We start from the raw sequence: 25496 nt of genomic DNA, 5'->3' as shown, positions 1-25496 counted from the left end.
TTAGAGAAGGTGCTGTTGTGGTATGCCTTTGCTACTGCTTTCCACCAGTGAGTATCAGTGTTTCTAATTTGTAGAGGTTTTGGTGCGTGTTTTCTTTTGTTCTGAGAAGAATTTTCCAAATTCTGGATTTGTCTCAAGATTTGGAATTAGGTATGGTTGACTGTAAGGGGAGTGCCAATTTATTTGAGCATCTCTGAGTCTGTGTTTTTAGAAAGGGAGGTCTGAGCCCAGCCTAGGAGGAGAAGTTGGAAGTCATGCTACAATGCTTCATAAAGCCACAACATGGTTAATTCTAGACCAGTCTGAGATCTCTGAATTAAACATCGTTTGCCTTTCCAATTCTTAGTGATGTTCTTTTTTTATATAGCACTGAAACCAAGGGAAAAGAAAAAAACAGTATCTAAGTTCACTAATTTAAAAAACATTTAAGCAAGGTTTATTTTTCTGTCAAATTAGCCCTTTATAAGGGGAAATTCTCAGGGGGGCTTTTTGTCAAAAGAGTTGAAAAGTGAAAATAAAAAAAGTCTGGTAAAGGGCTTAAGTTATATTTCCTATAGACACAGCCTCCACTCTAGCGGTCGTGTTTGAGGGTCAGTCTTCGTCCTGGTTTTGCAGAGATTCTCTGTATTTTTTTCTTTCACTGAAATTCCATAGACAGTAATTAAGGAACTGGAGGCCAGCAAGAGGTCAGCAAGCCTTCGTCAGTGAAAACAGGGATTGTTTGCCATGTACAACACTCCCTTTTTTCCTTGTGGTGAATAGAAGATTTGCTTAGAGCTGATGACTTATGCCTTTCTTGCAAGTTATGCAGCTAGCGAGTAACTGGGGGAATCAATCAGTGAGCAGAAAACAGCTAATTGAGTCCAGCATCACGTTTTTTTTCTTCTTTACATACTCAGCGCTGGAATCGGAGCCAGTTTGGTGTCTGATAATGTAACTCCAGAGAAGAGGCATTTTGTGCGCAAGATTCGGAGCGAATACAATACTTAAGAAGAAGGGTCTGCTCCTAAATTTTAGGGTTACGAAGCTGACAGCAGTTGAGGACTCAGGGGGAATTACTCGAAACTGAGCTTTAGGCCTATAAATGCCGAAGCTGGTAAGTCACTGAGCATGTAGCGTGATGTGGAAAGGATGTGCCTCCTGTTTCAGGCAGGGAGAAAGAGAAAAGGCTTTTGTGGTTATTCTTAGGCACAGCACAGCATGCATAGCTTTTCTCAGTTCTCCTCTTCCTTTGCTTGGGCTTTTAAGTTCTTTTCTGTTCTATTTTCCTGTCTCTGACTTTATCCAGGCATCTTTAATAAAAATTTTTTAAAAGTTAGAATGGTTGGTTTTTTTGGCGGATGTAAAGCCTGTTACAAAGAAGAAAGGACACGTGTAGCCACGTCTCCTGAAGAGAACAGCAAAATCTCTTTGCGTTTACTATAGAGCTCATAGTTCTGAAGTGAGCTAGCCAGGGCTGGGGCATGTGATGTGATGTGCCCATGAGTCTAAATGTTTTTTGCCCCACTTTGCTGAACAAGAATTGTCTGATAGCCAAAAATAATTTCAACTTGTGCTTAATTAGATACTGAGATTTCCTTATTTCTTACATGGGAGATTTCCTAGAGATTGCAATTTGGGGCTGAACTATTATTGGACATAAAATGAATTGTAAAGTTTTAATATCTCTCTAAATGGCTTCACACAGCTCATGTAAAAGTCACATATGTTTTTGTTTATGGGGCTGAAACAGATTAATCAGTTATGATAGCTTTAACTGGACATTGTCCTAGTGTTTCTTTAACATTTTTATTAGGACCTTGCTAGCAGGCTTTGCCTATCATGTTTTTTAAGGGCTGCTGCTATAACCCTGAAGTGTTTCCGAACAGAGTCCTGCCGAAAGCTAGCTACTTCTGGTTTACATTTTGCCAATTAATTCCAAGTACCCTAATAAATGTTAGTTTTCTCTCTGTGCGTGTGTGTGTGTGTGAAGCACTAATTCAAAGGGGGAGGTTATTTATTTCCATGGCATGTGAAATGGGCTGGATGTTAGAGAGTGGCAGAGCAAGGCATGTGCCCTGCCTCCAGAGTAGGCAGCAGCAAAGAGCCTGCTTGAGAAAAGTGGGAGAGAAAGCAAAGAGGGTGCTGGGAGCAGAACCGTAGAGAGCTCCTTGAATATCAAAGTACATGTGCTAATTTCCTATTTGTTTCTGAACGTAAAGCCTTTTACTTTGATCTTACATATGAGGTGATGCAAAGCGTGGCCTTTAGAGGTGTACAAAGAGAAGTTTTCCAAGCAGAAGAGACGCTAGAGGTAGCAGAGGGAATTGATCTCTCCTGGATTTCTGAGCATATTCATAGAATTGTGGCCACGTTTGTCAGCGGCGAAGAGCTGGGTGGTGGGGATGGGCCTTGGCCTCTCCATACTTTTCCAGCCATGTGGTACGTGGTGGCTGCAGTCCTCTGCATGCAGTCCTCGGTATTTCCAGATGCTGTTAATTTAGTCCCTGTTTCCCTGTAGTCCTTTGCGCGTTTGTGCAGCCGAGCTCTCCAAGCTGGCTGGTTTCCGCACCGTGAGAGCATTGCAGATGTCGGGGATGCACTTGCTCCAGGCAGCGAAGGGAGAGGCGGCTCCGCCCGGCCAGCCCCGCCAAGGGGGCCCCGCAGGCTTCGCCGTGTCCCCGGCAGCCCAGCCGAGCCCTGTGCTCGCTTTAAAGCAAGCGCGATTTTTGTGCATCAGCTTTGGCCAATTTGTTATGGTTTAAGGCTGTGGAGCCAGCTGTCTGCAATCTGATGTAATGTTGCCCTGGAAACCAGAAATGAAACACTTAAGCATTCACCACAGAATTACTACATACAGCATTAGCCAAAATAATTAAAAGTTGAGCCATATGGGCTTTCAAACGGAAAAATTTGGAGCAGAGGAGATGGAAGTTAAGTTGTTCCTATTTGCAGTACTGCAAATCCATTTGTTTTCCCCTTGGAGCACGGGGAGAGGCCTGTTCCAGTGGTGCACGGAGGGACAGGGAGATGGAGGGGTCCTGGCTGTTTTACCAGCACGTTAATGACACCGAGGCTTGGCCTAATGGGACAGCCATGTGCCAGGGGCTGGGAGGCATTGGTGGAGGGGGGTGCAGCATGGCCTCCTCCCAAGCCAGAGAGCGTTCGGCCTCGCCTCTTGCAGATGCATCGTTCCCTCTTTAACAAACTGTGTCTACCCTTTTGCAGTGCTGCAGCACACTGAAGCGCTTGTTAACGGGGGAGAGGGTGAGAGGGGGGCTGGCAGCTGTCTGCATCAAAGCCCCATGCCAAGGCCTGGCTGCTAGAGCTGTCCAGGAAGCCATTTGCCCAGCCCGCCATGCGTTGGGGAGATTGGGGTGATTTTCCCATCTGAAGTAATGGACAGCCACCAAAAAAAGCAATTTGGTCACCATGGAAGCAGGGAGGGTAGAGTGGGTCAGGGAAGTCAAAGCGTTGAAGTTCAGTGATTTCCAAATATGTCACTTATGGGCCTGAATGCTTTACATTTCTGTTTAATATTAGCTGTGAAAGAAAGCATTGCCTGAGCTGGAAAATTAAGCTCTGTTTCCCATGTGCCAAAATGGAAACTTTTGATAATTTCAAGGCATTTAAAAAAAAAAAAAAAAAGTTTCAAAACCAGGAAGTGAATCAAAAGTAACCCTTTTTCGAATGTTTCACTTTCAAGTTCCCTGATCAGCACCACTGATGTAGTCGCGGGTGTTTTTAAGCGTTTTTGCATAAACTTATTAGCCATCTTTTTCTTTTACAGAGGATCTTGCATGCCACTTGACTTTGTTTTCAGTCAGTCCATTGTCCAGCAGCTCCTGTGTTTAACAAGAACTGTTCTCATCTCTCTCAGGCAGGCGCTGGCACTGTCGCTGCTGGCAGAGGACCCTGGCTCAAAGGGTGTTAGGAGTCCTGAAGTGGTAGGGAAAACCAGCTGGCGCTTGATTACAATGGGTCTTATTTATTTTGAAGTGTGGTTGGGACGCCCTGTACCACCCACTCAGGTTTGATGTCAGTACCTTGCACTGAGGCTATTTTGATGCTCGCTTTCATGGTGGTAGTCCTGAATGCAAATGACAGACATTCTAAAAACTTTTCTTGTTGTTGAGTCTTCATAACCCTGAGGGAGACAGTTCTTTATCGAATACCAGTGGTGCAAAAGTAAGGCTAGTTGGTTATTCTTTAATGAAATCCTGGGTGGGAGGACCAGATATGAGCCATTCTCTAAGTCTAACAGAGCTCACAGTTTTACGAACAGTAGTCTTGCAAACCAAGGGTTTATGCAAAGTAATGAAGGAAAGCAATGACTTAGAGTGATTGCATTTAAAATAAACATATCTTGAGTGCAGGGTATGCATGATGGTTGCTTGCCAGGATGCGCTTAATGGCCTAAGAAGTCTTGACTGAACTTCTTGATTACAGTCAATAATCCATTCATCATCTTATCTAAATATGTCTGTCTTGTTGTTTGACATGTCACTAAGTTGTCCCAGCCATGATCTCTGAATTAATGCTCATTTTGCTGCTTAATTTATCTTGATATAAACAAGTCTGGTACTTCTCTTTACAGCCCTGTTTTTCCTGAAGGAAGATTATTAATTACCTACCAGCCTGTACCCATAACAAACACATTTCTGTGGCTCTCGGATGGCAGAATGGCAATTCCTACTGCCATATGTGGTCCATTTGGTATTCCTTCTTGTTTTGGAGTAACATGAAGTTTGTAGGAAATCAGTAATTGCCAGTGCCCTTGCAGAAAGTGGCTGAAGTTTGCTCTGGTGTGGTTCTGCTGGCCTTGGGAGGTGTGTGCCTGTGAGGTAGGCTTTCAGAGCTGCTCTGGCTCCTTCAGGCACTGTTGGTGCCTTTGAAAGCATACTCATGCAACTGCTAATCAGTGTCCTGCCCCATGGCATCTACGTTTATGACCACATCTTGATATTTAAGTGTATTAGAAAAGCAGAAAACGTTTTTATATTTGACCTGTCTTTTATTCAATCTCCGGATAAGCAGACAGCATTTTTGATGGGGAAGGAGAAGAGGGTGGCTTTTTTTTTTTTTTTTGGCATACGTTTGTTGGGGTTTTTTCTTTTTTTAAAAGTTTAATTAAGGAGAAGGAGAAAAAAGGATGAGCGTGCTGCGGAAACCCAGATAGCTGTGCCGACAGGAAGTTGCATGAGGGTTTTTAGAGCCAACCATTAGGAACGCAGCGCACTGGCTGGGACTGCGGTGAAAACAAAGTAAGGTATATGATCCATACCGCGCTCCAGCTGGAGCCCACGCTGCGTGCAGGAATGTGCAGCAGTGCAGAGTGCCAGGGCTCTCCTGGCCGAGCTGGAGAGCCCTACCAGCCTCCTCTCCTCTGCTCTCCCGTTCCCTTCCCCTCCCCCCACTGCCTTCCACATTCTGAACTGATTAAAACAGAGGAAGTAGCACATTGAACGTTGGATCTGGCTCGAAAATCGAAGTCGTCGTCTTGTTCACAAGGAATGGATTGTTTCAGCTTGTTGTGTCACTGCTGCTGGAGAGAGGGGAATTTTTTTTTGTCTCTGTAATGCTTGATACTTGAGGGAAAACAGCTGGAACTGAGCATACTGGATCAGATGCAAAACGAAACGGGATGCTGGGGAATATGGACTGCACTGTATATCTGAAAAGGTCAGAGTTTTCCCTTGGTCAGTGCTGGAGGAATGCTGTGTCCATCTTAATTCCAGCCTCGAGAGCCTTCAGGAGGAGTGTAGGGAGGAGGAAGGGAATATTTTATAGCTGTGGCAGTTCATGAGCAAGGCAGATGAGGTCTCCTCCTTCCTTCCTTTTCCTTCCCGTCCCTTTCTTGTGCTGCTGTTTTTGATTTTCTGGGAAGACTGGGGGGGGAAAAAAAGAGAAGTCGTCAATGACAGAGCTTCAGTTTGGAGAAGCTGTTTATAACCAGGTTTAAACAGCAAGTTCTGAGATGCCAGACAGACCAGTGACTGACCCAAACCACAGGAGCATAACTGGTATGGTAAGAAGAGTCCTGGGAAAGAGTCCTGCCTGAAACGTACTGAGAGAGGACGTGGAAGTAGTTATTACACAATGCATGGGAAGACAGACAAGGGCAGGAATGCATTTCAATGCCTAGGATCTTACGTTGCACAGATTTAGAAATCAAAATGGTATGTCATGGTTTCAGAAAAAGAAAAAGAAAAAAAAAAGAAAACTCTCAGTAATTTAAATGTTTCTGTCTGACCTGGGCTGAAAATATAACACCAGTTACAGAGCTGCATTGACACAGTGCAGCAGATGAGCTAGGTTGACTTGAAGGAGCAAGCCGTGGAACTACTGCTTTATTAATACTCACTTTGTTTCTTTGCCAGTCAAGAGAACAATCTGATGATGAAACAGAGGAGTCGGTGAAGTTTAAGAGGTTGCACAAGCTGGTGAATTCTACTCGCAGGGTCAGGAAGAAACTCATAAGAGTGGAAGAAATGAAAAAACCCAGCACAGAAGGTAAAAAGCAACATGCATGTGGTTAAAATTCTCTGTGAATACATGTTTCTGTTGAGGGAGGACAGAAAGTGAAGGGCTGGGGGAGGTAGGGGTGGAGTGTTCTTAAGGGACGGTAGGAAAGACTGCCTTGTCTGTGGTGCATGCCTTACTCAAGTAATTGTATTTTGAGACTGGAAGGAGGAAAGTGACAGCCTAGGATGTGGTTACTGCTGATCTCCTGGTATTCCCAGAGCAGCGCTGGAGAGCCCCTCATTAAGAGATTAGAACTTGGTTTACGTGTTTTGACCCATGCTGGGATGGAAATAAGAGTAGGAGCAATCCCAACCAGCTGCCCCACAGGCTCAGCAAGGAGGTAAGCGCAGCCACCACCATGTTGCTCCCTCCTCCAAGGCCTGGGTCAGCACACAGGTGAAGCTCTTTCTAGTTTTGAGAGAGTAGTGGCTGGTTGGTGGTAGAGTTGTGCCACATGGCATCATTCTGGGGCAGAAGTACAGAAACTCTATCAGACATTATTGTGGGATAGCAACTGCCTCGTGTAATATTAACTCCTACTTCTAGGGGAGCCTGCTTGCAGTTTGGCTCCTGAATGAGCCCTGCTGCCAAGAGAGAGGGGGAGAGAAGGGAGGAGGAGGAGGGTGGGGAAACGGGAAGCGGAGTTCAGTTCCTGGGAATGCCGTGCTGTAGAATTAACTCCAGAGGACCTGTATCTGTCTGTGAGCACTCAGATTAATGGAGCCTGAGCCTCAGGAGCCTCTCTGTGCAGCCCTGCTTGAGTCCTCACTGGAATTGTGGGCACCTCTCTATGTTAGTGGCCTTCCCGGGATCATATGCTGATTCCCCTCAGCTTTGCAGTGAGCTGAGCCCTCTTATGATTTCTCCGTAGTGCATTTAAAGAGAATGTGTGCGTCGTCTGGGGTATGTTGCAGGAAGCCGTTGGCAGATTTATGATCTAGCCTGCCTCTCCTGTGCGATGATTGTTACTGGCTGGTGTGAAATGCGTGGCCAGTCTAGAGCTCTGGACTGGGCAGCTGTCTTGGTCTGAAAAGGTTTTGTCACCTCATAGGGTGAGCATAAAGCTGGGTTACCTTGGAAGCAAAAACATGGTTTATGAGAAAGGGCAAACAAAACAGGGCTATTCTGACCCTGCTCTTGGGAAGGGACCACAGAGAGGCCTTTCCTACCCCCTCCTTCCCTGTGGGCCTGGGAAAAGCTGCAGGGAGCAATCAGCCAGAGACTCCAGGGGTAGGAACAGGCAGCCCAGGGGCCACTGGGTGTGAAGATGCCTTCCTGCAGTTTGACCAGACTTTCCCATCATCATCTTAACTGTTTCACCCTCTATTCCTGCTCTTATGGTGCTTTACCTCAGTTTCTGTTTCTCCTTCAGTCTTTCACTTAAGTGTCCCAGTCCTGTCCGGGGTTTTTTTTCCTCCCTGTTTTCCACCCCTGCCCCCCACAGAAAAATCACTGAAATAACAATTGTCTCCCCAAAAAAAACTTTCTCTGCTTCCTTCTTTCTCCATCTCCTGCCTGTCTTCTCTTTTTTAACTCCAGGCTTTTCTGAATTAATTATCGATAACTCTTGAGTTTGCACTCTGGAGTTCCTTTGTAGATGGTCTCTTGGGAAACTGTAGCAATTATTGCTGAATAACAACGTGGATTACTTCTGCATAACTTCTACATAAGTAGAAGGCCCCTTAAGTAGCCAAGTCTACATGAGGCGTAAATATCTATGACTTTCAGTAAATTCTCCCCACACCCAAGTTTTCATGTGGCAGTTTAAAAGTGCTTCATAAATGCTATCCATCCCCATATCTCATAATGTAGGTCTGTATTCCTATTTGGATATACCAGAGGGCTCTGCAAGATCACAAAAAATACTGTGGTCAAATTCGGGGATTGCTGTCTGGCCTTCCGAGTTACCTGAAATTGACTGGATCCGTTCTTGAGCTGTTTGCTGCAATTACTTGAATCTGTGTTACAAATGTGAAGTAATGTGAAATCCTAGATGGTTAGGTTTTGGGGAGTTGGCTATAAAATTTGGTTGAGTAACATCAGTAAAATTTCAATAAATTCATCAGTGTTCAACACCCTTTAACGAAATGTGAGACTAGGCTTGGTTTGAAAACTGTTGTGCAGTTCCCCAGAAGGAAGTTTCCCTATAAACCTCCTGAAATATTTCTTCACTGAAAACAACTTTGCCATATTTCCCTTATACATTCCTGTAGTTTTTGAAGAAAACTACCATAGTCCCAGGTCCTTCTTCCACACTTCTGTTGACTGTGTTACCACACTAAATCTATGTCTGGATGATCTGATACTCACTAGAATGTACCAGTATCTGAATCTATGTGTATTTTGTGTTAGTCTGCTACTAGTGAGCTAAATAACTGAAGCTTCCTAAGTCCTGGGCACCATTCTTATATAGCATTTAAAAACAAATTGCATCTACATCTGTGTCATTATGGCTTTGTGTCATGGACTCACTCCAAATAACATCTGTTACAGTGTTGACACACAATGCATATTTTACAAGCTGTTTAAAAACATATTTACTCAGTGGACTGAAGTTGTTTATCAGCACACATTCAGTCCCATGAGAATGCCTATTTTCTGTTCAAATTGAGAAGTAGAAGGGAAAAAGAGCGAGACAGCCAGTGTAAGTGGTGTTAAAATCAGACTCCAGTCTACAGACCTACCCCAGAAAAGTTTTCAAAAGTGAAAGTTTTGTGTCAGATGTGATCCACTATCCCTTCACTGTCACAGTGAGCTTTAATCTTGGTAAAATAGCATCTCAGGTTTCAGCAAATACATGTCAAATATGTTTTGCCAACAGAATGAACTGAAGGTGAGACAAGGAAGCCTGTGCATGGCAACTGATCTTCTTTCATCTTGAAATGTGTCCCCTGTTACTGAGTTTAGTAAAGCATAGGTATTTTGATAATGGTTCAAATTTAGCTCTGCTGTAAGACTGTGGAAGCAATCAAATATGAAGGCAAGTTGAGTCAGGCAAGAAACTCATTCTGGCAAGAAATAATTACAGTCATGTTTCTATGTGTATTTCTGATACATGCCTATGAATGCTGTGAAATTTGTCAGGCAGGACTGAGGAGGGTGTGTACTCTTGTTTGACTTTCCTTGTTACTGCATCTAATACCTGAGCCTATAGTTTGCTCAGAAGAAAGCACCAGAGAAAAGTTTCTTAAATGGTAAATGTGGAAAGTACTTACGGTTTCAGGTCTTTCATTCTCTTCTCTCCACTCCAGAAATGAGACCTGGCTGTTTGCCCATATCCAGTACTTGTGTTGCAAAAAGTTGTCTTCCCTTTCTGTGAAATATATATTTGGTGAAAACCAAGTGCTTCTGTCATTACTAGGACACCGTTAAAATTGGCACACCCACAATTTAACCTTCTTTTTTTTTCTTTGTATCTGTTCAAGTAAATTCTGTGTGATTAAAATTGGTGCCTCTTTCTACTGAAAACACAGAACTTTTAATTTCATCCTGGAGCTCAGCTCCATAGCTTTATGGGAAGAATACTGCTTTCTACAGCAGCAGCAGCAACAGCACTGGGTACTGGAAAACTGAACCTGAGAGATAGTTGTTTGGTTTTTAATACCTGGATATAATTCTGACGGATTATAATCTCACTATAGCTGAGCATCATATGCAAGTATCAGAAGAAAAACATGAGAAACAGATCCCAGTTCCAGCTTTTAAGGGGTGCTTAGTGAGACCATCTGTGGTCTTAGCTGCAGATGAAAGAGAGAAACTTAAAATAACAATGAGTTTACTTACAGGATGCTGTCATCTGTCTACTGTTAACTCATCCCAGAATTCTCACTTCACAAATGAGAGAAACTGCTTCAGATTTATCTGCTCACCTTCTGGGCTGCTTATATCAGGAAAAGTTTACTTCCGTTTTAAGTGGGTGGTATCTTAAATAAATACAGTAAGGCTCTATAGGGAAACATCTTGGTGAATTATGAACGATGACATGTGGTGTGCTGCTTTTGTCCCCTGTAGGTGTGGAAGAGCACTCACTCGACAGCTCTCCTATACTGGATGACAGATCGGCACTTTACTCTGGAGTTCATAAGAAGCAGTTCTACTTTGACGGCTCTTGTGAGAAGCAGCCAGAGGACGATTCAGACTCACTCACTACTTCGCCCTCATCTAGCAGTCTTGATACATGGGGAGCTAACCGGAAGCTGGTGAAGACCTTCAGCAAAACTGATAGCCGTGGCCTTATCAAGCCTCCCAAGAAACTTGGGACATTTTTCTCTTACCCAGAAGAGGAGAAGACCCAGAAAGTTTGCCGCTCCTTGACAGATGGGGAGATGAAGAAGAGCCTCGGCTCACTGAGCCATGGGGTAAGTACAGAAAGCATTTGCTTTTATGACAGCAACAGGCACAAGCACCATCTTCTGGTGTCCCTGGAGGAGATTCAGAGTGTAAGGAAGCAGATCCGATTGAAGAAAACGGATACTAACTATTCCTGTTCCAGAGCTTTTCTTTGCCAGCGCCCTGCTAGGAAAGGAGCATCCACCACAACTTGCGACCTACAATTACTGCGGCACAAAACGAAAGGGGGTGGAGGTTGTGGCTTCCCAAACAGAAGGCTACGAGGGCGCCCTTCTGTCAGCGAGTTCAATATTACCTATGTGGTGGAGAGAAGCCTGTACAGTCACCTCAACCTCTCACAGCTGGTGCGTCCCGTTACTGACAGGACCCTGAGCAAGGCCGAGAAGCAGGACCTGAGGAGATGCCTGCTGGAGGAGGATGAGGAGGCCAAGAGGAAGTGGGCTGCCACAGTGGATCGCTGTACTAAAAGGGTTCTCTTGAGAATCCACCAAAAGTCTGTGAGTCAAAGAGTTGCCATGAAGGTGGTCTTCCAGTTTCTATGAGGTTGCAGTCAACACTTCCTGCTCTATACTTTTAACTAAAATTCAGTGCTTCTGCTTTTCTTGCATTAGAAAATCTTAAGCACTGTATTTCAGCTGTAAGGGAAGAGTTTGGTATAATCCCATCAGAGAAGAGTTTTGTTGAGTCTGAAGTTTCTATGTCTACGGAATAACTCAAGTGTGCGAAAGCAAATATGACAAAATGCTGCCTTTTAAATTCACCTAGTGCAGAAATTGAGATCACTGGTGAACAGAGGAGCTTTGAGTATGTTCTTTGTGATGCTTTGGGAGTCAGTATTCTCTTAAAGGGATACGAGAAATTAATAAAATTTTCAGAGGATTAGAGCATCCTTAGTCAACTGTGCTCTGTTTCTCTCCTGCTGTCATTGCCTCATATTGGCCCTCCCGTTCTCAATTTGCATCTCATCAACTCACCCACCCAGCTCTGTTTTCTCTATTACACACACAGCTGCAGAAGGACAGGGACTTTTACATTATGTAGACACTGCCTTCCTGCTTGCTGCTCACCACCACTAGAAGTGCCCCTTCTGCTCTGTCCCTGGCCACTGCTCCTTCTTTCTATCATGGATGAAGGTGGCACTCTTTCCTCAGAGCATGATGGAAAGGGAGCAAGGGATGGCCAAAAAAAGAAGTTGTGCTATACAAGGGGAAATTGATTTGAGCATTCCAGAGAGATCCAAAGCTGTTTCCTGATTATGTGACCCAGTTTTGACAGTTCCCTTAACCATGATGCTGAGTTTCCTAGGAGCTTGCCTTTTGAGGCCAGCCAGATCTCCAAAGCTGAGACAGCTAGTCTGTTGTCTAGCTGAAAATGTAGGTATGTTCCATACTTCAGTGGGTGGAAACAGCAGTGCATCCATAACATGAAGCAAGATATTCCAGTGAACAATACAGTAGAAACAGCTTTTCCTCTTGAACTACAGATTTTATTTTGAGAGGTCTCTGCATCATTTCTTCAGGTGTGAGGTATTCTTGATATATGCGTCACAGCCTTGGTCTCCTTGAATAACCTGTGGGAGGTGACCAAGCCTTCACAGTTTACTTTTCTCTCTTTGGCCATAAAACAGATAGGTTTTTTCTACCCAACACCATGAACATTCTCTCTTGGCAGCTTCACTATGTCTTCTGCATTGACTGTTTGCCCTGCCATTCACAGGGTACTGTTTATTTTCATAGACATTGTACTCAAAAGACATTGTTTTCCCATAAGGATATTGCAATGGTAAGAGAAACCTTACTTATCATTCTGCGGGTTGAATAATAGGGGTATCTCAGTCAAAAGAGCATACTCACATGTGCTAGAGATGCCTCATAATTAAAAATACGCTCTAAAACTGTCTTTGTAAATAGAGATGACAGAAACAAGCTTTTCAGTTCTTCTAATAAGTAGTCTCACTATAGTAATTTCATTATGAAAACCATCTGGACTGACTTTTGCTTGTTCACAGAGATACAAATGGAGAAGAAATGGATAGCGTGTTGTTGTTGTTGAGGAACTCCTCAGTCAACTGCTCCTCCAGCCTCATTTGAATGGGATAAATGATGGAGACACGCTGCTCTTACTAGTTTTTTCAACACACTTCTTCCTGGAACCACAAAAAGCTGGCAAACTTCAACTAATGCCACTCCTTCCTAGAAACACAATGTTTGTTTGCTGCAACCTCAGGGAAATTGCAATGCCTATGTATTCAGTGGAACTGGTCACTCTGTCTTGCCTTGCCATTCATTTTTGTCATTTATATTTGTTTCAGTGACCTGGACATGCATGAAATTTTCAAATCGCCTCAGTTTTTCTTTTCTCCCAAAATGATAATACTTTTGATTGCATGGCCATTCCATTGAATATCCCTCTCCTCATCCACAGACCTTTTGTTTGGTACAGTATTGCCAAGGTCGCTACTAGAATCTGAAAGTACAAGTCAAATGTTAAATGTGTGGGGAGGTCCATAATGAAACAATAAGCATCATTAATATGGTACGTTTATTCAGAAGCTTTTAACCAACAGAATTTTGCTTTCTGAGAAGACTGCTTTAAGAGGAGCTCTGACTGCTTTGACAGACAAGTTTGCTCAGAGCAGTTCCAGATGTCCTCTCTTCATTGCTGGGATTACCATCCGCTGTAAGATTAGTTAGAATGGACTCTTCACAGAAGGATGACGTTACTCATAGCTAAACGTGCTGTGCTTTAAAAACTGATCTTACTACTTGTGGCTGGTCTCAAATGCTTTCCAAAAACAGTTTTCAAAAGCTATGTTATAGTCATATTGCCTTCTGGAAAAAAGCACTTTAAAAAATTCTGCGTCACAGCACTGGTTTTAATGTGTGTGGTGCCTAGACAAAGTGGGCTTTAAGTTCTAGTAGAGCTGTGGTGGGCACAAGAAGTCATCCAAGCACTGTAGGTACTCAGCACCCAACATGAAAGCTAGAAAAGCAACCTTTTTAATATGTATGCTGGTTAACAGTGAACAGGACAGGAAGAATGTTTACTTTAATAGAACTAATTGATATAATTGTTTATTAAATTGCACAGTTTATAGCACTTGCTTCTTTCTAATAGAGTGTCGAAGCAGACTGGTAGTTCTCAGGTGGTTGGTCTTCACTGACGCCCAGGTACACACTCACGTGCGTGTGAGTATATACTTGGATAGATCCAATGCTTAGTCGAGTCTTAAGGTGTCTTTGAAGTTACTCTGTTGGGTAGTTCAGGCCCTAAGAAATTATAGTTCACAAGTGGTTGATCTTCTGCCTCCTGTTTGTCTCAACTCTAACTCTGAAGAGAATACTTATAATAGACATCTGCCCATCTTGCAACCCACACTCAGAGCCCAGAGTTGAAGTCATGCAAGTAAATTGTAACTACTATGCCTTTGTTTCCCTGGATTGCCCTGTGAAACTTCTGGAAGGACCAGGTACTTGAGTATTTGGCCAAATAAAAAGTCAAAGGTTTTACCTTTTTGGATTGCAAAGCAAAAGCTGGATTCTCTCCAAGTGTCTGGTCTTTTTTCAGGTGATACCAAAGCTTTCGCAGAGACTCATCTGCCACAGTTAAACAATGGTTGGCTGTGGAGATGCAACTGTACTGAGTTTGGTTGCCTTCTGCTCTTGGGAGGGAAGCAGTGTCATAGTGATGATTTTCTTTTTTTATTCAGGATGATTATGATAAACTGCATCTGTGCATTCAGCCAAAACTGAGTCACTCCACTAGGTGAATGAGGCTCTGTAAGCATAGTGTACTTTCTCCCAGAAGTAGCAGAGCTGCCATGTATCATGGCAGGTGGGATGGTAAATACCTAATCTGTAATCAGGCCCTGCTGAGTCTCTGGGGACACAATGCTTACGGAAAGCTGGTCTGTTTTTTCCCTCCTCTTACCAAGGGCTTGCCCTACAAGTCCTCTAGCATTTCCCTGTATTTCAGTGGAAATGGGAGTCTAAGCAGCTATTCCCAGAAGGTAGGTTATTCAATGCTGTATAAGATTGGTGATTCTCTGTTTCAGTGCTACTGTGGACTTATTTATGAAGGCAGATGGGAGTGCTGAAGTAGAGTTGCCAGCACCCTGGAAAACTTGATGCATAAGATCAACAGTTTCCTTGGACCAAAAAGTCTTTTTTCTTTTTAAAAAGAGTAGGCAATAGATGACTCAACAGCACCAGACCTTAGGCCAAGGAGTTGTCTCTGGAAATGACAAATGACTCAAATTGCTTTATAACAGATTTCTTGATTTATAATCTCCCATCCTTTTGTTTGTTTGTTTCCATTTTTGCAGACATTTTTGTTTTTACTGGTGTTCTCCAAATCACAGATGTTTTGAGTGAGCTAATCATTGTGATAAAATTGTATCCATCCTTTTTTTTTTTTTCTTTTTTGCAGAGAACCTGCAGCTTTGGAGGATTTGACTTGACAAATCGTTCCCTTCATATTGGAAACAGTTCTGACCAAATGGTGAGTTTAAGACAAGAAGGCACGGACTTGAAATAGCATAAATGAAATGCACAATAGAGTTATAATAGACTGAAGTGTAATTTAGGTCTGTAATAACAGTTTGGGGATCCAAGAAAGCAGAGTATCTTCGTTAACCTCAAACTTCCTTAGCTTTGAGAATAACATACCCACCCATATCCATGTGTGTATAAGTATTTATATACCATATGTGTAAAGAGGCAGGAACAAGTGATCAAAGCGCAGATCTGGGGGCACATCTGTGGGCTATTCTTGTGTCTGACTTCCTCAGAGCATCACCCCAGGCAAAACATATGATTACTATGCTTTCTTGGTAAAAATATTTACTGTTTGGAATGACGAGGCAAACTTTCATTCGCTGAAGATCTGTGAGTTATATGGGTGGAAGTCATTATCTAAGAGATTTATTATTTGTTTTCTCATTGTATCTAAGAGCTCTGGAGTAGACCAGAATGCCATTGTGCTGGGTGCTGCGCAATTGATCTCACAGCTCTTTGTGTTTAAAAAAAAAAAACAAAAAAAAAAAAACAAAACACCAACCCCTGAGAATTAATTCCATTTTATGTTACTCATGTTGATCCCAATGTTACTGTTGGTCAGCCTGTGGCCAAAAACAACAGAACAGAAATGAGCCAGAACATTATATCACATGAAATTACTAACATGTTTTTTTCCTTTTGCCAATATATGTTTTTCTTTTCTGTTTCAACATTGGTTCTGATAACTTCTCTGTTCACTTAAATCAAGACTAAATTGTGAAACACTTTATATGCCAGCATTATATTAATTTTTATGTCAGCTGGGGTTTTGGGGATTGGTTTTGGTTTTCTAATTTTTTTTTAAAATATCATAAATTACCCCGAATAGGTCGGAACTGTGGGTGGTTATTTTATTAATCAATTTTCAACTCAGTAAAAAAATTAACTTACAAACTTAGTGTTTATCTTTAAACATAGATACTTTGGCATATTTTGTTCAGATTAGCTTTGATATAGGGAAGTGTGAAATCTAGATGTTATATTTCACCCTACTAGCATCAGTAGTGGGAGAGATGCAGTGCACCAGAATAATGTATGCAGGTCAAGGTTTTTTTTCTTGAAAACATTTAAGTCCATTAAGTGGAAGGTCTTTTTCCAAAAAGATAAGGCCAAGATCTATCCTAAATTTCTGCTAAATGACCAAAAGTTGCCAGGGAAGTTGTAATCATAAACAGCTTGTAAAGGAAAAAATAAATAATTGTCAGAATTCCAGCTACTTCCAATTCCTATTGTTGGGAGAGCATTAATAAAGTAGCAAACATACATAAATTCAGAAGAAAAGATAAATCTTTTACATAGAATCTAGTGTACACTTATTTTAGGGTTTGTTATCTTACGTACCTCAATTGTCCTCAGAAGGATTTATTGAACCAGGTGGGAGACCAAATTCAGTAGTCGATCTGTTTAGCCAAACAGATTTTGGTCCTTTTTGCATTGTGATTTTTGGAGTACCCTTGCCAATGGGAGGGTTCTGGTGGTAGCTCTAATAGCGCTGCCTTGCTGTGGCTCCTGACACACTGTAGAACGAAAGACCATGTCTAACACGCTGCTGGGACAAGCTGAATAAGGGCTGAGTCACACAAGTGAGTTTGGTAAAGTGTCAACTGATCCATGTTAATTCTTTGTGTGTGCTTGTGGCATAACTAAATGCCAGGTATTTTAAGCTGGTTTAGAAAAGGTTAAATGTGCCCAAAGTGGCCGTCCTTTGTCATCCACTATATATGGACCAGCTAATTTAGTTCGGCAGTACTCTGTTGTGTGTCTTAAGAATAGCTGTGCAAGTGTAACTTTCAACCATGGTTGATGGATTTAGTAGCCTTTTTTTGCATGTTTTTTTTAATAAGCAATCCATGGTAAAAGCACAGAGACAGTCATCAGAGGAGATTAACTGAATGCCTGTCTGAAAATGGAAAGTAAATTTGGGTAGCCAAGTGTAGGTATTCATATATGTATACACACAGATATATATTTGACTAGAATCTCACAGGTACCCTTTACTCCTGTTAAACTGTGTAATATTGACTAACATGAGCCACAACTACTTTTGTATGTCCTATCAGGAGAGTTTAGCCTGAGACCGTGGGCTTTTCTGTCAGGTCAAATACTTACTTGAAACTCAAAGGGATAAAGGTATCCTAACAGACCCCAACACATCTACATGCAGTACCTGCAGTCAAGGTTACAAATCAGGCCTTAGCAATAAGGCAGAATGGACTGCTGCAGTGGTTTGATCAAGGTCTCAACAGTGAATTTAGAGCAGTAAATGGGACACCATGCTGCCATCCTGTGTCTGCTTGGATACCTCTGCAATGACTGTTGACTGAGGAAAAAAAATCGCTTTTGTATTTTATATGCTTGAAACCTTGGTTTATTTTGCAGGGCAAAGAAGGAGACTTTGTTTATAAAGAAGTGATCAAATCACCCTCTGCCTCCCGTATATCTCTGGGCAAAAAGGTGAAGTCTGTAAAAGAAACCATGAAGAAAAGGATGTCTAAAAAATACAGCAGCTCTCTGTCTGAGCAGGTATGTAAGGTCTGCAATAGAATTCGTTTAATAGTGTAGAAGTGATAATCAATATTGATTCCCATGCTTCAAGGCATCTCTGAAGAAATTTCTAACAAGACTACGTGGTGTGGCTTATTCCTATGTTCTTATAAAATCCTGCACTGTAAAATGGCTTCTTAGAGATGCCAAACCATGAAAATTCATTTTCAGGTTTTCATTCAAGTAGCTCATCAGCAGAAGCCCGTGGCTGATGGCATTACACATCTCACACTCTATTTCCATTCCTCTATCTATCATCATTATTTATTAAGGGAACCGGTCTGTGACACAGGGTCACAGTGATATATTTAATCTGCAATTTACACCTTAGTTTAAATTCCCAGCATAACTTCACATACACGGTTCCTCTCTGCTGTTACAGATCTTTTCTCCATCATAGCTTGCCCTCTGCAGCAGCCCATTAAAACAGATGCACAATGTAGTCAGAAAGGGACATCCTGCAGAAGATTTTCCTATTATTCCTTCATTACATGTTTTTTATAATTTATTCTTAAAGGCAAACCTGAAGTATGTTAGTGGTAAATTAGTCTTTAAATTTCAGTAGCCTAGGAACAATTGCTTTCTTTTTCCCTTTTGGTATGCTTTGGTGGAGTGTCAGAAATTCTTTGGTGTTTGTTTAAAACCAATCTTGCCACTTGAAATTTGTAAGATCTGAGGAAGCCGATGGCTCTGGGAGGGGGCAGATCTCCCTCTGGCTGACATCGCTCCCCAGTGGCCTCGTACTGGCTGCAGGGCCTTCAGCACTGCCTGTGGCCCTGGGGATGTGGAAGGGGAAAAATCTGCCTTTTGGTGTTCATGCAAAGTGTTATTGCCTGTAAAAGGAACGCTTCGTAACAGTCAAAATGACAACCTCAAACTGCAGAATCTGGAGACAGCACAGAGATGCAGAAACACGACCAGTTTTGTGCAGTGCTTTGCCACATTAGAAGCCCTTTCCTGTAGTACTATTAGCCGTACGTATTCATAACCAGGGGCAATGCTACAGTGATGGTTATTTAAATTTACAATTAAAACATTTTAAGGTCTAATAGGATTTGATCTTGATAAGAAGATGCTTTGATGTCTGCTTGGCCTTACAGTACTCCTCTGCAAACTCTGCCTTAAGAAAGGGATACTTTGAGAAATCAGTTTACAGTGAGTTAGCAATACTTCTGCTCTCTAGCTCTCTCCAAGATTGACTTGACCTCTGAAGTCATATGCTGGGATGACTTTTTTTTGGTGATGATTCTGCAGCATGTAAATAATAGCTTTCATCTAAAAGTTTTATGACCACACATCTCTACTAAAATTCTTCTTGTATGCAAGCTACCATTCTTTTGTTTTCAAACTTCTTGTCACAGTCATTTTAGAATATTTGTACCTTTCTAGAATTGTGACTCAAACTATGTGCCAGTAACTCTGCATTCAGAAAACCAAGCAAAAGCTATTCTGGCCACAAGTATCAGCCACTTTGCTTTAACTGTGTTTCACAGAGGCTGACAGAATTTCAATTTAGCAAAGACCCTTTTTGAGTTCCAGCAATGCTTGAATGAATGAAAAGAGAAATTGCCTCACCTATTGCACATGTAGCAAAATCTTTTTATATTTATGCATTTATGTTTAAGTATTTATACTATGCACATGCTACATTTTCTGGTTAATTCTTGGGTTTGTTTTTTTTCAAGATAGCTGAGCAAAGATATCAACAATTCACTGGGAAAAAAAAAAGTACATTACTATCTGTCTCACTTGCATTGTCTGATTTGTTTGTATTCATCTTTGTACAAAATCCCGATTCAGAAAGCTGAATTTGTTTTAGCTGTTTTGCAAGTACCCCTGGCAAAAGTGTCATGTGTCATTAAAACCTTTGAATTGGGGGTTTTGTGTAATGTTTCCTTCTGCTTACACTGCTAGCTTTTTCAGACTGGACTGTTTGCTCCTGGCCCCACTATCATGCCTAATAAAGTGGGGTTTCTGCCACAGCTGAGTACCACTAAATAAGCAGTTAAACACAGAAGATTTCATCCTGTCTTATAAAGAGCAAGAAAACAGGATCTCTTTCCTTGGAGATGAACGAGAAGCTCCTGTCAGTGTCTGTGTTCTCTTACCAAACCGAAATGATTCAATGCCTTTCAGGAGTCCAGCCCTGGGATCATGCCGGGTTCTCCACAGTCACCACCACCAGACACTGACTCCCTGGACAAACCCAAGCTGAAAGCTGGTGGCTCAGTAGAGAGCCTGAGGAGTTCCTTAAGCGGTCAGAGCTCAATGAGTAAGTTTGCATGTAATTGAGTTGCTCCATTTCTGTGGCTTCAGGGAGCAGAGATCACCACAGTAAGCAGAATCAGAGAAAGTCAAAGCAGAAGCGGTGGTTAAAAAGTAGAAAGGCTGACGGGTTAGTCATTAAAGGTTCACAAAGGAACCGTAAGCTCTTTGGTGCAGACACAATCTTTTTTGCTTTGTGCTTATACGCAGCCCTGAAAAAGTGAAATCCTACTTTCTGGCTGGGTCTGCTGGGTCCTGCTATTATAATAGAAATGAATGGAGTGAGAATTACAATCCTTGGCCGGTAGTAAACAGGCTTATCTTTATACTAGATTTCTCCTGGGCACTCCTGATGGGCTTCCCACACCCCCTTCAGAGAGACCTTGAGGTTCTCTCATTAACTATTTAGAGGAGTATTATTTAAAACCTCTCTGGTTAAGATTGTCTCTACACAAAACAGAGCTTAAGTGGGACACAGATATGGTGTGAACTTGCTTCACTATGAATTACCAACCAGTAGAAACCAAGAACATATTGGGGGGAAAAAAATGAAGAGAAAGCTCCATTTTTAAATAACTGGAAGTGTGTTCTGAAAATCATACACTCTTTTTTTTTTTTTTTTAATATCAACAAAAAGAGTTGCCACCAAACAAAATTTCTGCATGAGGGGAATTCTGGAACCCTCATGCAGGATTTGGAGCTGTTTTTAACTCATACCACTATGCTTTTTTGTGGACAAAACTTCCCAGAAACATGACATCTGCTGTGATGTAGCATAGATAAGACACTAGTTAAATACTGAGGAACTGAATATGAGAAAACAGGAGTGCAAATTAGATAAACTAACTCTCCCATCACATGTGTATGTAAGAAATAGCAGCATTTAAGGACTTTTAACTTTGATTACCCTGTTTTGTAGAAAGACCTGTTTCCTGTCTTGCCTCTGTTTCTGAATCTTTTTCACAAAGAGATTCTTTTTCTGTGTCCTGATACTATGTCTCTCACACAGGTGGTCAGACAGTGAGCACAACAGATTCCTCAACCAGCAACAGGGAGAGTGTGAAATCGGAAGATGGTGATGATGAAGAGCCTCCTTACAGAGGACCTTTTTGTGGAAGAGCCAGGGTTCACACTGATTTTACTCCAAGTCCTTATGATACAGACTCTCTGAAGCTCAAGGTACCAGCTATATCTGTTTTTAAGGGGTCAAACATTTATTTTGGCAAATTCTTAATTAAGAGCTCTTTCCCAGAGCTATACAATTCTTAGTCTTTTAATGAGTTTGCATGTATCTTTTTGAAGCCCTTTAACCGGTCTTGTTCTGCTACATTTAAGGTTTTCTTGAGTTATAGGAAGATGTTATAGAACATAAGTAGTAGTATTTCCCCACATCCAGGGAAAGACACTTGAGTCTTTAGCTTCTGGAAAGACAAAAATGTGCTACAAATTAATTTTCATTTTACAAGGGCTTTGTTTGAAAGATTGGAAAAATAAATTACCTGCCACAATGAATTATTTTCAAAATCACTGAAAGAAATATGAATGCGCCTGCATGTAGTGTCTGTTAAAGGAATTTCTGTTAATGTAGCTTGTTTTGAGTTAATATTGAATTACTTTACTGACCGTGAGTTGTCGCCCCCCTCCTTTAATTTTTGTGGATATCAGCTTTTATTATTTTTGGTTGTGCTGTATTGAATTCAAACTATCTGACTCCTTACATTTGTTACTTAAAATTCCAAGGGCAGCTGATTCCTATTAAAGCAGATGTATGTAAGGTAATCTCTTAAAGGATACAAAACTCGTTGCTTGTCTAGTTCTTTGTTACGGTCAGGAGCACATTACGAAAAGCAAGTGTTGCACAGTTACTTGTGCATAGGCCTCCTTTCCTCAGGAGATCTGATGTGAGATTGTGCCCATATAACACTGAGCATGTTCTTATTTACACCAGTTTCAGGTAGCTGCACAGCTTAGAGACATTTGTATAAAACAGCGGTGATGCACTACTGGGATATAAGCGGGTCTGTGAATCTGGGCAGTTTGGGTCCATTCTTTTGTTAACTTGCTCTGTGGTCTTAGGCCTGTCAATTCCCTTTTCTTCCATTTATAAAACAAGCATAATCAGATTTTGCAAGAGCTGTGTTTAACCTTTGGAAAACTGAAGAGCGTTGTCCATTCTGTGTACACAAAAATCTAAGAGAAAGTGTGTGTGTTTGCTTGAATATCCATCAGAAAGCATGTCTAAACAGCTTTCTTGCTTCTTTGGTCCGCAGAAAGGTGACATCATTGATATCATCAGCAAGCCTCCCATGGGCACTTGGATGGGCCTGTTGAACAACAAAGTTGGCACTTTCAAATTTATCTATGTGGACGTGTTAAATGAAGAGGAAGAGAAGCCGAAGCGGCCCACCAGGAGACGCCGGAAAAGCAGACCACCCCAGCCCAAGTCAGTTGAGGATCTCTTGGATCGCATCAACTTAAAGGTCCAAATTCTCTCTGTTTACCCTTCAGTTTTGCTTGTGGGAAGGAGACCACACCTTTGGAGTTACTAATTTTGAAAGCAGCACACCAGATTCATAATCCTAGGAACTGCGACACCACATAGCAGAATCGCATCTTAACTGCAGAGTGAAATAGCTGAGGCCAGGCAGAACTACCTGTCAGGCTTGATGAAGTGCTGCAGGCTGCAGGTTGTGTGCACTCAGAGACCGTAAATCATTGCGTAGTATGGCTACTAGCTAACGCACTTCAAGAGCAAGCAAAAAGTGTAAAATAACAATAGTTATCCTGTCTTTAAAGAGGAAGTTTATTTCCATGTTTCTGTTCAGAAGAGCTAGGGATAAACGGGTGCGTCTGTCATTCACCCTTTGTACTACTGCCTTCATACAGAGCTGTGCATCTGGATAGCGTGCTGCCCAGGCCTTTTAATACAGTGTATCCCAAATACAAAAATATGTACAGCATTCTAGTTCTGGCACAACTACCTTCCTGAACTCTGAGCAATGTTTATACAAGCTATAATCCTCTAATTTTGCTGTTATACAGTGGTTTGCATTTGCTAAGCTACTGCTTTTTTTGCTGGTTGTGAAAATCTCTTCTAGTATCTTTATTGACAAAATAAGTTGAATAAATGTGTTGTCTTATAGCTCTTTTTTTTTCTTTTTTGTTTCTCTCCTTTATGCAGGAGCACATGCCTACTTTTCTGTTCAATGGTTATGAAGATCTGGATACCTTTAAGCTTTTGGAAGAAGAAGATTTGGATGAACTGAACATCCGAGATCCTGAGCACAGAGCCGTTCTCCTCACAGCAGTGGAACTTCTACAGGAATATGATAGTACGTGGGATGTTTGAGGTTTTCGGTTTTACTAGAGCTCTGCCAAGAACCTTATGAATTCCTTAAAGCAAAAAACTGGTTTCAGGATTTTGATCCCTTTTTTTCCCTAATCTAGTTATTTCCGGAGTAATCCTGTGTAACAACATGTAGATTTGCGAGGAGTGACTTAAGACTTGTGTTTGTTCTGCTGGAATTCTTTTGTTCATGTAAGCCCCACTACACAGCTTATTCAAGTGATGTCACGTGTACAACGTGTAACCTTTAAAATATCTCAGGAATAAATCCTGAGATAACCTACTCAAAACCTACCCAAGGTGAGGCATGGAGAATAGGAAAGAAGAAACTTCTAGACTAGAGGGAAAAAACTGGGGTTATCAAGGGTACAAAAAAGATCAAAGCACAGAGGGCTGTGGAGAAGGGTAATGTGAATTAAACTTTCTCTTACTTTACCTACACATGCACGTGATTCTTGGACTGTGAATTGCTGGATTGTACAGGTAACTTCAGGTTGTACACACGACACCACTGATTTTTTCAAAGGGAGAAAATATATCAGTCAAGTGCAAAGAGTGAAAGACAGCGACCCAACTATCTAAGGCACAGCAGTGCAATTCTGCCCATTGTACAGATGGTGTCAGGCAAGTGGTTGCAAAAATGAGGGAAAGCAGAGTAAGCCATGGCAATCAAGTTCAGTGGTGTCTCTGCTGCACAGGAGGAAGTGGGGCTGTGCCACCCACACAGTAGTCATGGTAGAGTAGAATTATTTGAAAACCAAGTGTACCTTGAGACAGGAATTTAGATGTGCTCAATACTTACTTGCAGCAACTTAAGATAGTACTGAATTTCCCCTTCGTTCCTAAGCATGAGCAGAAGTTTAGCATCCCACCAAGCAAGATCAGTGGAATGGATTGTGTGAGGGCTTACTCAGTTGCTTCTGTGCAGAATCTTATGTTTTAGCTTAAACTGCCGTAGCAGCAATTTAAACAGCTGCTTATTAAGTAGGCAGTGTTTAATTTTGTTAGAGGTGTGTGGTTAGTATCTCTAGACAGTCCTGCGTGGCCTGAGCTTTCACTGACATGTAGCTTTCTTGTTCATTCTATTCCCAAAGAGGCACCCACACTTTCTCTGCCCTCTTCAAGCTCTGAATAAAACCTCAGTTGCAGAATTACATTTTTTTCACTTAGAGTAGCTTTTTGTCACCTAATATGATCTTCATGATTTGAAGACCTATTTAGAATGCTCACTTCCCTGAATAGGGGTTTTTTTAGAGCCTTTCAATTTTCATCTGAAAACTTGAAGAACTATGTGATGTGGTTGGAAAGTATAAATTCCAGCTCCAAGTCAGGGTGATGACGAGAAAGAGAAGTGGGAACCAGACAGCTGGAACCTGGGAGGGGCAACAGCACTTAGTTCCACCCCATAATTACATTTCATGTGCTGAGAATAGGAATTAGAATAGCCATTTCTGACATTTTATTGCAGGGGAAAAAAAAAAGGCAGCGTAAACTGTATCCTTGCACAATGAAGTTGGTTTTCTGTATCTTCAGCTCCAGATTTCTTTACAAAATATGATTTCTGACCAAACGTTCTGGGTGAGTTCCTGGAATCCAGCCTATGCAGCCTGAATGGACCATACTTGAGTGTTGGCTCTTTGCACAGACCAAGGAAGGCAGGAATTTTTACCACTAGTCTCTCCCTCGTCCCTTCTCCCTTCATTAGGGGACAGTATTTAACTTTGCCAGATCCACTCCTGATTCTTCCTCTTGGTCCCTTCTGGAAAGTAGGTCAGGGTTAGGATTTTTTTTTTTTTCTTGATTTAGTTCTTTTTAGTGCTTTTTGTTATGGGTATTGGGGTTTTCTTTAAGTCTTATAAAGAACTTGATGTTTTGCTGATCAAGGATGCTGATTAAACTGAGACACCAGAGTGAAAAGAGTAGCATTATTT

General features: G+C 41.8%; 1 protein-coding gene across 6 annotated transcripts in view; it reads left to right on the top strand.

Annotated features, from left to right (window-relative positions):
• SASH1 (SAM and SH3 domain containing 1) overlaps positions 1-25496 on the top strand; it is a 120218-nt gene that overhangs the window by 80288 nt on the left and 14434 nt on the right. For 2 of the 6 annotated variants that reach the window (XM_026845467.1, XM_026845466.1), the window contains exons 9-16: positions 6360-6492; positions 10516-11351; positions 15283-15354; positions 17790-17933; positions 20091-20226; positions 21229-21398; positions 22490-22699; positions 23401-23551. In XM_026845467.1, coding sequence (XP_026701268.1) covers positions 6360-6492; positions 10516-11351; positions 15283-15354; positions 17790-17933; positions 20091-20226; positions 21229-21398; positions 22490-22699; positions 23401-23551 — 1852 coding nt within the window. Of the gene's footprint in view, positions 1-888; positions 1097-5618; positions 6159-6359; positions 6493-10515; positions 11352-15282; positions 15355-17789; positions 17934-20090; positions 20227-21228; positions 21399-22489; positions 22700-23400; positions 23552-25496 lie in introns of those variants that run through there. The other 4 variants (XM_026845470.1, XM_026845472.1, XM_026845468.1 and 1 more) reach the window with 4 other exon arrangements.

This window comes from Athene cunicularia, assembly GCF_003259725.1.
Source record: "Athene cunicularia isolate RWA chromosome 3 unlocalized genomic scaffold, athCun1 chr3_part1, whole genome shotgun sequence".
NCBI classification, from domain to species: Eukaryota; Metazoa; Chordata; class Aves; order Strigiformes; family Strigidae; genus Athene; species Athene cunicularia.
This window is presented reverse-complemented; position numbering and strand designations above follow the sequence as displayed.